The sequence below is a fragment of the Centropristis striata genome, chromosome 21, assembly GCF_030273125.1.
Source record: "Centropristis striata isolate RG_2023a ecotype Rhode Island chromosome 21, C.striata_1.0, whole genome shotgun sequence".
NCBI lineage: Eukaryota > Metazoa > Chordata > Actinopteri > Perciformes > Serranidae > Centropristis > Centropristis striata.
In genome coordinates, this window is record NC_081537.1 from 10,141,889 (window position 1) to 10,154,699 (window position 12,811).

Genomic DNA, 12,811 nt, shown 5'->3' on the forward strand with positions numbered 1-12,811 from the left:
CTTTTTTATTTTATTTTCTATTTTTTTATTGTGTTATTTGATATCTATATATTGGTAAGGTGCTAACTTGTGATTTGTAGAGTGGGACAGTGTACACTTATATAATGGCATGCAGTGGTGGAAAGTAACTAAGTACATTTACTCACTTTCTTGCTTCTACTGCACTATATCTCAATGGGAATTATTGTACATTTTACTGCACTACTTTAATTTTGCACTTACTTACAAAAAATGTTTTCTAAGATGCAGTAATTTACAACAAATCTACCCAGAAAAGTATCTAAAATAGGCCCCATGTTGATGAACAACCACATTAAAATGCTTGTATGTGTATTTTCTTGTGATATATATAAAACACAGTAATATTGTATAATAATATAACATTGTGGAAGGAGACATTCTGCACATGAATACTTCTACTTTTCATAATTTAAGTACATTTTGCTGGTAATACTTGTGTACTTTTACTCAAGTAACCCTTTGAACTCAGGACTTTTAATTGTAATAGAGTATTTTTAAACCATTTCTCCTTTTACTTAAGTTCTTCTTCTGTCACTTATATTGTGTGAATATAATGTGTGTCTGCAAAAACCAAAACACATTTATTTGTATATTTAATTGCACTACAATAAATTCCTTAAATTCTCTTGTAAAAGTGTGATTACTTGCTGCAGAATGGTCAGAAAATGTGTTCTCAGTGATCGCGAGATTTTGGAGTGAATGTGAATCAGTTCATAGAGAGGTACATTTCCATGTTATAACAGCGTAATAAAAATGAAATGATAAGATGAGATATTAATTGTTTGTCAACTACTTTATTTAGTTTTCTGATAAACTTGATGACATTATTAAAACTATAATTAAAATAACGGGAAATTATTTTGGCGAGAATCAAGAGCATGATTTTTATGAACTAAACGATGTCATATCTAATATTTAAATTATTAACACCAGATAAGATGAGTCTAATGGGTCTAACATTTGTTTAGATTGTATGAGCTCATGCATTTGCCATTACACTTGATAATTACCTTTATATCATATCCATAATAGGACATTACATATTTTTGAGAAACCTAATTATGGAACCTTGCCTCTTGTAACACAGCTCTAAAAAAAATGTAAGATAAAAAAAAAATGTATTTATAATTTATATTCATGTCATTAAGCATGTATATTTCGGGGAAATGCAAGCAAAATTAAGTCCGCACATTAAGGGATTTTACTTAATGGTATAAATGACTATAATAAATGTTTATATATTATTGAATTATTCCATAATGTATAGAAGGAGGCCCCTGCTGGCTGCGGGGCTGCATCCTGTATCATATGTTAATGAAGTTCATGGTGGAGCTCCAGTGACAGCTGGCAGCTGAACACCAATCAGAGAGCTCGCAGATGGAAGGCAGTGTGTGTGAAGCTCTGCAGGCAGAACCATGTCAGCTCCTCCAATGATGTAAAGAAGGCTCGCTTTCGCTTTTTATTCCATGTTTTGCCTCCTAAAACCGTCTGCGAACATGCACGCTGTAACTCATCGAGTTTTTTTCACGAGCAAAAGTTTGGACTTAGGTGTGGATTTGATCCAAGATTTCCTCGCTGGCCGACAGAACTCATGAAAGCCTCTTCAGAGCGACGGGTTTATGGACTCGCGTATTAGCTAATGATGTCTATGGGTTTCATGCCTGACAGTCTGAATGGCTCAGATCCCTCCAAATCGGCCTTCCTAGAATTTGGCCACGGACACCCGGCACACCAGCAGCCCTCCCCGGGACTCTCCCACATCTACCCCGTGCATGGCTTGCATGCTGCCGGGCATTCCCAGCACGAAAGCACCTTTCCTGGCAGCGCGTCCTATGGCCGCTCTCTGGGCTACGCCTACCCCGGCGCGGTGAACACTCACCCCCCGTCTGCTTACATGTCCTACCAGCACAGCAGCAGCCTGGCCCACAGCCGATTAGAGCACACAGGTATGTAAGATAATCAAACTGTTGTATCATTAAAGCCTATAAAAGTCTCTTGTGCCATCAAGCGCAATTACGCACAGGGCGCCAATTTCCCTGATATTTTCCTACTGAGAAAATAGTCTATTCAAAGGTTAAGCAAGTAAACCAAAAAAGCATTTTTTCCGTCACATATAATGTATTTTATTTAAAGTTTATAGACGTCAGCAGGCAATCACTGATGTCCAAACAAGGCCTGAAATTCAGCCTCCCAGAGATGCTCCCTCTTTCCTGTTAGGCTTAGTAATGAAGGCGTATGGTGCCGTTAATTTTATTGACCATAATTTTTTTGTGGGGAAGTCCATTTATGTCCTGTGTATCTGCGGCCTACCTCGGGAGGTCGTTTTTATCCTCGTTGCTGACTCATGCTAACAAAACGATCAGAAAATAAAGATAGAGTCGGATTATTTATGGCCTTATTATTATTCAATATGATAGCCAGATTTAAATGTTTTAGCTCTCAGGCCTTGAAGCGGTTGTGATTATAGCATGGGGCCTATATATCATATTTGTACTTAATCAGTGCTCTCTTCAAAGCTGAATTTCTGTTTACTTGTGCCACATTTTTGTCTCGATTTACAATAAAAGTATGGATATTAATAATCCCTTTTCATCTCTGTTTAATTTCACAAGATCGCGAGAAGTCCACGGGGATTGAGAGCAGGGATATTCGTCTAAATGGCAAGGGGAAGAAAATCCGGAAGCCTCGAACCATCTACTCCAGTCTACAGCTGCAGGCTCTGCACCAGCGCTTCCAGCAGACCCAGTACCTGGCCTTACCGGAGCGCGCCGACCTGGCGGCCAAACTGGGACTCACCCAGACTCAGGTGGGCCCTCAACTCACCCAGCTGCCCTGGAGGGATCAGGGGAAATGTAGACTGTGGGAGTCGAATATATAAGCGATATATTTTCCTATTGTTATTATTAAGATAATTAAGTAGATTGTACTCAATATTTTCACTATAATTCAGCCTAAATATAAGTCATGTAATATGTAGCATTCAGTGGCATATCAAATAGAAAATATTGGGTAATATTTTCTATCTTAAAGTGTTGGATTAATCTATCTTAAAGCACAGTGAAGACAAATATTACAGTGAATATTACAGAGAGAAAGTGGGTGTTGAAATGCTTGAAAATGAAACCTCTTATTTACTGTGTTATTAAGGATCAGGGCGCTTCAGGAGATCAAATGAGAAACCAATTTGTTGTGATCTGTAACTCAATCCTTTAATACAAGTCTTATTTACTACTTAATTTGGTGGCTGCATTCCCTTTGTCAGGCCTGGCTCCTGAAGTGATCTCTGTTAATGCAGAATAATGCACATTATCAAAAGAAAAATCAGCTTTTACAGGTGTGCGGAATTAGGAAGTTACAGCTGTTTTCGTGTGTTTTTGCAATAGTTTATTATGTAATATACTTATGGAATCAAACCAGTTATTTATGTTTAATCTTTAATAGAATTTATGTAATTAATTTTATTTGCAACTGCACGCATTATGCGTCTGTACGCACATTTTGCTGAAAAGTTGAAAATGGGACCTTTTTAAAAAAAATTGACAAGTGGAAAATTTTGCTGAAAATTGCTGAAAAAAATAAAAGAACATCTTGCTGGAAAATTGAAAAGGGGAACATTTGGTGAAAAAATTGAAAGGGCATCACGCGAAGGAGTAAATATATTTTTAGAGAAAACAGGTGCACGTGTCCCTGTCAACATCCTCAAATGGGACAAAAGGAGCTCTTTACGTGCCTGCTTGACTAATGTGTTTGACTTTTGTTTGAAGGTTCAAAATAAGAGATAAACAAACGAATCGACTCTGTCATCTGAGCTGCCTGCTGCGCAATTTTCCCAACAATTATCTGCGTGTCGTGCTGCAGATGTTTACAGGGTATTTCATTTGGGGCTTTTTCATGCGATTTGTGAATATTCACACCATTGTTCTCGTGTTAAAAATAACCATCTTATTTTGGAATCAGTATAAATGATCGGTGACCTACCACAGCGCCCTTTGGGGCTGTTTTTATTTCACGATACTTTCAGTCTCGGCTTGTTGCTGTCACACTCATGCATCATTGGACTCATAAAGCAGCGAACAATAAGAGAGCTCAGTTTTAATGGATTGCAAGTGCCACTCAACCGTGAGGCTCAACGGCTGACAATGCGCTGGGATTTGCAAAAAACAACATAAAGAAGATGGGTTATGAGGCTTTTATTGTTCACAAGGCCAATTCTGAAAAGTGTATTGGGTTTAATTGGGAGGGAAATATGCGAATAAAAAGCCATTTGCGGTATAATTTCCTTTATTACTGACCGCAGTGACAATTATGTGCATTTTCTCCTTTTTAGGTGAAAATATGGTTTCAGAATAAACGCTCCAAGTATAAGAAGATCATGAAGCATGGCAGCGGATCAGAGGGAGAACATCTCCACAGCACGAGCTCCATCTCCCCCTGCTCCCCCGGGATGCCCCAGCTTTGGGAGGTCTCCATGGCGAACAAAGGAGCCCAAATGCACCCAAACAATTACATGAACAGTTTTGGTCACTGGTATCCAAACCACCACCACCCTCACCAGGACGCGATGCCCAGGCCTCAGATGATGTGAGTGGATTGTTTTTTGGTGGCGCTGGGCCTGTACTGAACTGGCTGTGGAGGCCTCCTCCTCCTCTCAGAACTGAACTAAACGTGTGTTTAATAGATCTTGTTCATATTCTTTTTATTTTGTGTGTATTTTCAATTCGACCGGCATCAAATATATATTTTTTAGATTTGTTATGCTGCAACATCTCGCCTCAGCTCACTGACATGTGGACTCTGTGTGTGCAGATAAAATCATTTTAAAGAAAATACTGTGTGCATCCACTTTATTTCAGCTGCAACAAATGCTGCGCATTGTGCAAATAAACAGCTGTTGGACATTATTTTTTGATAAATCTCTTGTTTGCTGTATCAGTTAAATGATTCACTGTCAAATATTTGAAAGAGACGCTGACTGCTTCCAGAAGCCTAGATTTATGACAACCGGACTCATGGACAAACGCGCGTAACGGCCTTCCTGAGCTGTTAATAACATACAATATCTCGACACAGATTTACGTTAATATACAGTGTTTTGTTACACCAATCAGCTCAACCTACATCAACTGTCTTTTGTCCATCAACACTCCTGCTGTGATGGATAAAACCTGCACATCTGCTTGGATTTTGACAGTCAGGTTTTGTCAAAACACCTGCGGATTGATTCCTAATTAGCCGATTTATATTATTTCCTATCAACTGTTAATTTTAGCTGTCATGTTTTAGGATAATTACTTTGAATTGAAAGGCAACGGGATATACCTATCCATTAACTGAAAAAAGTTCCCAGCTGGTGAACCAGAGTGGATGTGGGGTGCCACCTTTACGCACGGTGGTTATGTTCGGTGTAACTTTAACGCACGAACAAATAGGCAACAACGACACATGCCTTCCAGTTTGTTTCTCTGGATTTAAAAGTAAGCTTTGCAACATATCAAACCTATTTTTTCTTCATTCTCCCAAATAAACATTTTCTTTGTGCCAAAGAATGTTTTTTCGTCTGTTTTTGAAGAAGGTCCCTCTTTTCCCACCATGGAGGAGCTCCTGCCGTGAGGAGAGGGAGAAAACGCGTGCAAGCCTGCATTTTTACGATCTTTCCCTCCACTTTCGCCTCGACTGAGCTCAAACAGAAAACACCGCCGTTGTCATAATAAAATGACAAATGGCTGCAGTATTCCTCCAATAAACCTGCGCCTGATTTACGGTCGTTTGCGCTGATTTGCTCGTTCTGGCGCTGACACTGTTTAAACACGGAGAATTATTTATATCCTTGCAAACACTGTCCGCATCTGGGCTGATGCTCTTGATTAAATGAGGGGACTGAGCTTTGATTAATGGAGCCGAATAGCGTTAAAGAAACATCCAGTGACTTCTTTTTGTCTTTCTCATTCATCACTCTGCAGCTCTGGCTGTCTGGAAGACATTAGACACAATCTGTGTGATGTCACCCACACAGGGATTAGAACAATAAGCATATATGCTGGTTTAAATGGAGATATTTTATACTAATATTACTAATAATACTGGGAATCTACCAAAATACCATCAATTTCCATTACAGGTGAAGCTCCTCATGTGTGATGTCATTTTAAATCTGAGTGTTTCACACCTCAGGCTTAAAAAAATACTACTTTTAATCAGTGATAGAATAAGTATTCAGATGTTTTACGTAAGAATAAGTATTTATGCTACACCATATGATAATATGATATAATAATACTCCATTACTAGTAAAACCCTGCATTCAAACCCTTAAGTTAAAATATGTACTCAAAGTATCATAAGTAAAATTATTGATTATGCAGTAAAATGTTCCCTGCCAGTGTTTTACTATTATATAGGATGTTTTAGCATTAATATTACTGTTGCTTTAATGTGTGTGCTGCATTTTACTGCTGTAGATGTTTATGGTTTTGCTCATTTTAACTCCTTTATTCTGTTTGTATATCACTGTCCTGTGAGAACCACGTATCTCCAGAAAGACTTTTCATGATGTCAGAAAAACAGGTTTTAGCTTGGTGACGATGGATTTTTTGTCCAACTGATCAAAGAGGGATTTTAAAGACTTAATTTAGCTTAAGAAGAAGGAGAATTTCCTCAAAGCATAACACAGTACACTTTAGCTTTTTAGTTTATCACAAACATTCAAAATTGTAACATCTTCAGATACATGTTTGACAGGAAGGGGATCAAAAAATGTCCTATTTAAAAAAACAACCCTAAAGCTGTCAGACAAATATAGCAATATTTCCCTCTGAGATGTAGTGGACGTTCTATAGTAAAGTAGTGCAGTACTGGAGTAAAAGTACTTAGTTACATTCCACTACTGTTTTAACCACATCAACTAAATGCCAATAAATTAATTGGTAGCTTTAATTCTGCACTTTTATGACTAAAATCTTGGTCCAGATGTTATTTTTAAAGATAAAAACACACTGTTTAATTATAGCCAAGCCACTGGATACACACACATATTGTTGCAGTCAAAATGAACATGCCACATGCTATGACCAGCAGTCATCCAGGCTCCACACAGTCCTGTCTTACCTTAGTCAGAGAGGAGCAGCCGTGTTCAGGAGGTCTAAAGCCTGCAGTGGTGTTTCTCTACAGAACAAAAGCCACATCAGAGCCCTGTGTTTTCACTCCTCCAAGCTGATTTTCTCACATAACGACAAGCATTGTGTTACATTAACATCTCCTTCTGTATATATATACACCCTCATGCCCCCTTTTCCTCATTCCTGATCATTATGTGCCTTGTTAAACATGCAGGCCCGGGGAAGAAGAGGCAAGTGACGGGGCATCAGGGAAAATTATAGGCAATTTCACATCTCCAGATTAGAATAATGGCTTGTGGACTTGGACAGACAGAGTAGGACCTTTCAAACAGGGGGCAATTATCATGCAGGCAGATTGAAGGGAAAGTGAAAAGGCTTCTCGTGTAATAGACAAGCTGAGAGGAGGGGACAGAAGGCTCACGATGGGTTGAAGGGTAATGATAAAGGCAAGTGTGACTGTATCAATGCTGCGGACGCTCACAGTTATCAGATACGAGGTGTCTGATGGGTTTTAATTCCAGGATAGCAACAAGAGGGAAAATGGCTTGTAATTAAATCCCCAGTTGCTTTGAATGGGCGAATGGCAAAGCAGGTCTCTGGGGTGATTATTGTTATTAACTTGAGTGATCTGACATGTCGGGTAATTGTGAGCAGCTTCCCTGTTAGAGAGAGCAAATGCATGATTTGGTTTTATCTGAAGGAAGGCTTCACTCAGTTGATGCACACACACACACACACACACACACACACACACACACACACACACACACACACACGCACACAAACACAGACACACTGGGGGGATTTAAAGATGGAATATAGTTTGGCAGGCAGAAAGGCATACACACACATACAGTGGGATAGGGTTCAAACTGGATTTTAGCAGGTCAAACGTACAAAAATGTGGGGGAATAGCACTTTTTGTGATTTATTTCTGTATTTTAAAATTATATTTAATGTCACATATTGCAAAAAGTGACATTTCAACATATATTTTGGTTATAAAGAAACTTTAGGTGCTATAGAAATATTGTGAAAGTATCAAAACGCTCAATCCACAAAGAAATGCACAAAGACCGTAATCAGACACTGTCCCTTTAAGAGCTGTCAGGACTTCCACCAGGTTGTGATGTCACAACTAAAGTGTTTGTATTTTTGTACTTCAGGTTCCCAGTCACAAAGCCAGGGGCTGTTTTGAATTATTTTTTGTTAGATGTATGAAATTGAGTCTTGGGTTAACGCAAGCTAAAAAAAATTGAAATTTTGTTCAAAATAAAATCTGAATTTTGAGGTTTTTGTTTATTTTTTAGCCAGTTTTTATCAAATGGCTAAATTAGGCTACAAATCCCCAGAACTTGGTAATGAGATCTGGATATAGTGTTTGAGGCTGGGCCCTGTTCATTCCCATGAAATTTGCTTCGTGTTTCCTAGGCGGTGCAGACTTTCTATGGACCTCCTGTATTTGTGGGGCCTGTAGAGCAAGCTAGCAGGCTTCCACTGATTTAGCAGTCCGCTAACTCAGCTCTTCTAAACCCTCCAAATGTAATTGGACTGAATTAATCAAATTCTGATATTAAACAAGTCATCTCACAGGGGTTAGGATGTTCAGAAATACTTTTCAAGGTATTTCTCTGTCCCAGTGTAAGTGGGTTTCAGTAAACCCACAAATACAAGTAAAAGTAAAATCACACTGATTTTAATATAGTTTCAATACCAAGTGAGCAAATCAAGCAATTGACAATTGTTGTCAGATGTTGGTGGTAAAGCTTTGTTCATTGCAATTTACTGTTGAAAAGGAGAAGAAGAAGTGGTCAGATGTTGTGATCATCCCTTTACATAAGTGCACAACAGCCATGTTCATTGAAATTAACAAACTATGCAATTAAGTACATAGTACACACAGTGTACTTCACCACCAAGAGCACAGATGTTAAAGACCTAGAAACGGTGACCAATCAGAGCAAACTGGACTTTTTCTTAAAGAGACAGGCGCTTAAACGGAGCATTTCAGACAGCCGGTGAATATAGAAACACCACCAGTCAAAAGTTTGGACACACCTTCTCATTCAATGGTTGTTGGGTTTGGTTTTTTTAGATTATTTTCTACATTGTAGATTAATATTTTAAAAAATTAGAACTATGATGGAACACAGTAAACAAAAAATGTGTCAAACAAACCAGAGTATTTTTTATATTTTAGATTCTTTAAAGAAGCCGCCTTTTGCTTTGGTGGTCTCAAACAGATTAAGAAGGCAAGAAATTCCACTAATTAAATCATGACAAGGCGCACCTGTTAATTAAAAACCATTCCAGGGAGATTAACAGAGGTGTGCAAAGCTGTCATAAAAGCAAGAGGTGGATACTGTGAAGAATCTAAAACATAAAACATATTCTGGTTTGTTTAAACTACATAACTCCCTGTGTGTTTTTCATAGTTTGTCTTCTGGATTTATCTACAGCGTTGAAAACAAAAAACATTGAATGATAAGTTGTGTCCAAACTTTTGGCTCGTAGTGTAAAGTCATAGAAAAAATTATTAGACCACGCTTGTTTGCATCAGTTTATTGTTAATTTTAATGCCTGGTACAACTAAAGGTACATTTGTTATATATAATGATAACAACAAAAATAGCTCATAAGAGTTTAATTTAAGAGCTGATATCTAGCCATTTTCATGGTTTTCTTGATAATGATTTTGCTTATTATAAAAAAAACATGGAAAACGGCTGGATATCAGCTCTTAAATTAAACTCTTATGAGCTATTTTTGTTGTTACCATTATAGTTGTCCAAACAAATGTATATTTAGTTGTACTAGGCTTTCAAATGAACAACAAATTAAAGAAAGAGGGTGGTCTAATAATTTTCTCCATGACTGTGTACAGACAGACATTATGAGAAAAATGTTGTTTTGCTTGTAGACATGTTCTTGTAGGAACCCAAAATACAAGTATGAACTTGAAAATGAGCATAATATGTCCCATTCAAGGTTTTTGGTGAAACTCGTGCGAGGAGGCAACATTTACAGTTTGTAGGTCAAATGAAGCCTGAACATGATGAACCCTCACTGTTGGGATGGCTGTATCAGGATAAGATGGCTGTGAAGCATCAGCAGCACAGTCACCCAGTCCAGGCCCTGGTCTGAGGTCAGCCAGGGTTCACGAGTCCACAGCTGTCAAAGATGCCTTTCTCCCTTCATTTCATCCCAGTTTACAGCAAAATGGAGAGAGTGAGTGATCCTAATGCAGCCGAGGCTCGGCCCGGGCCCAGACTAAGTGTTGGACAGCTGCTGCGAGTCTTTCCATGGATGCATTTCAGTTACCGACCTCCTACTCAACCCATATCAGTGCACCCCAGAGACAAGTGCCGACACCACTGTGTTGACTGTTGTAGTGGAGGGAGGAGGAGGAGAGCTCACAGGGGCCTGGGCACCAGCTCTATTTAGGGTGCTGTGATGTTGTGCCATGCAGGATCACATTCAAGTTCAACAGTTCACCACCACCTCTGTGGCTACTTACACTTGTTAATGTTTAGAGATGACATATATGGACACGTCCTGACAGCCCACACACACAAGCGCGGCCTGTAGCGAACACACGTTTGTCTTCGGCACAAATGTTTCCCCTGACAACCAGAGCCCAGGGCCACACACGCTGAGGGAGCCACCGAGGGGAGGTCACATGTACTCTTGATGAGATTTCATTGATATTAAAAGGCAATAGAGCTCATGCTGCTTTTGTCAAGTCAGCACAGTGCTCGGAGACGATGAGTGAGGCTGTAGACAACTGGTGTTGGGTTCAGGGACATAAAGAAAAGGCAACACATGAGGGGAATTGGATTTTTTTTTTTTTTTTTTGCCAAATGTTGAAAGAAAGTGTGTGAAGATTGGTAGATACATGTAGAGTATTTTTATTTATTTATTCAATATCACAGGTGTCAAAGAAAGTAAGAAGTTCACTAAAAAGCTGTATGGTAAAGGGCATAAATAAAACAATAATAAAAAGGGGGGGGGGATTAAAAATAATAATTTTGATCCAGAGGTCCTTTTAAAAAAATATAAAATAATAATTACAGTTCAATAACACTTCAATTATATTTAAATTAAATTATGAAAACAATGAATAAAACAAGGGATTATTATTATTATTATTATTATTATATTGTAATTGAGATAGATGATTGAAAATAATATTTAATATAAATTAATATGAATTGTATAATGTAATATATAATACTCACACACACACAGACACACACACACACACACACACACACACACACACACACACAAATAGTGCTCATATATTTACAAAAAATCAAAACAGCACAGAACAGGCTTTAGTCAGTTCAGATGTTAAAAAAAATCCCAAATAAATTATTTATGCATATAAATATATATTTAATTAAGTATAATTTACATTTATTTATGCAGTTATCTTTATTCTTATTCTAATCTGAATCTTTCCCTAGAACAATTTACTAATGGTCAATATATTATTTTCTTTTTTAAGTAATAAGCCTTGATCCAACATATACAACCTTTTTCTTTAAAGCAATTAAATGGAAAACAATCCAGTGTGAGAAATCCATTTTAAGGCACACTGAGTCTTGGAGCTGTAATGCTCTGAAGTGATTCCAGTGACACAGTGCTGCAGTAAAGTGTGATACAGTAACACCTCCACTCTCTGCGCATACCATTCTGCTTACTAAAAGCGGAATAACAGCTTTTAAAACACCGCTGGTACGTTTCTCCTCTGTGTGTAAAGTCGCCTCGGTGGTCCATGTGGATGATATCGCCATTAGCGCCTTCTCAATCATGTAATTAATAATCCCTGATTTATGCGGCCACGCTGAGGTTATTATATGAGTATTATTATTACACAACGATTTGTTTCTCTGACTGTCATTATAGTAACTGTCATTATCAGAGTCATGTTTATCTAACATCTCACATAATTAATATGAAGGTATTCCAGGTTTCACACGTGACACAGACGCTCCCATTAGGCTGTTCATCACCAGGGATCACCTTTTCACTTTTATTATTTTCTTTTTTAGATTTTGCTTCCATAATATGTCTTCTTCACACTAGTGTAAAGGAAAAAAATCTTAAAAAACACATTTGTTTATTTGACTTCACTTTGTCCATTCCCGACTGTAGATTTCTTCTAAATTCAACATTTCATTAAATATTAATGCGTGAATGGCCCCCAAACTCAAAACCTGATTATCAGCAGATACTTTTTCATGAGAACTCTTTTTTTGTTTTTTTTATACCTTCAATATTTGGCAGCGTTGTTAATCCATCCCACGCGTGTGTGCGTGTGCGCGCGCACGATCTTCCCTCCGGCAGTAGACTTGCTTCACCCACGCACCCCCACCTTTGTGTGTGTGTGTGTGTGTGTGTGTGTGTGTGTGTGTGTGTGTGTGTGTGTGTGTGTGTGTAACGCGCTGAATCCTCTGTTGTTATCTGGCAGCAGAATAGTAATAAAACCGAGTGACTCCAACATGTCTGCATGTACGTCGCCTCCTCCTGCAGCGCTTTGCACGCAGCTCACTCAGCCCTCTCAGCCCTCTATGCTAACTATATAAATAACATTTTTCATAATGAGCTTGACAACAATATGTTTTGCAAAGGCAAAGCAGATTAAGATGCATTGGTTTTGGTTATGTAAC

At 38.3% G+C, this 12,811-nt stretch overlaps 1 protein-coding gene across 1 annotated transcript; it reads left to right on the forward strand.

The window, feature by feature from the left end:
- The first annotated feature begins 1,556 nt into the window (after positions 1–1,556).
- Positions 1,557–4,901, forward strand: dlx4b (distal-less homeobox 4b). The gene is made up of 3 exons (XM_059324820.1): positions 1,557–1,967; positions 2,634–2,827; positions 4,349–4,901. Exons 1-3 carry the CDS (start codon positions 1,661–1,663, stop codon positions 4,604–4,606), a joined length of 759 nt encoding a protein of 252 aa, XP_059180803.1. The 5' UTR covers positions 1,557–1,660; the 3' UTR covers positions 4,607–4,901.
- Positions 4,902–12,811: the final 7,910 nt, after the last annotated feature.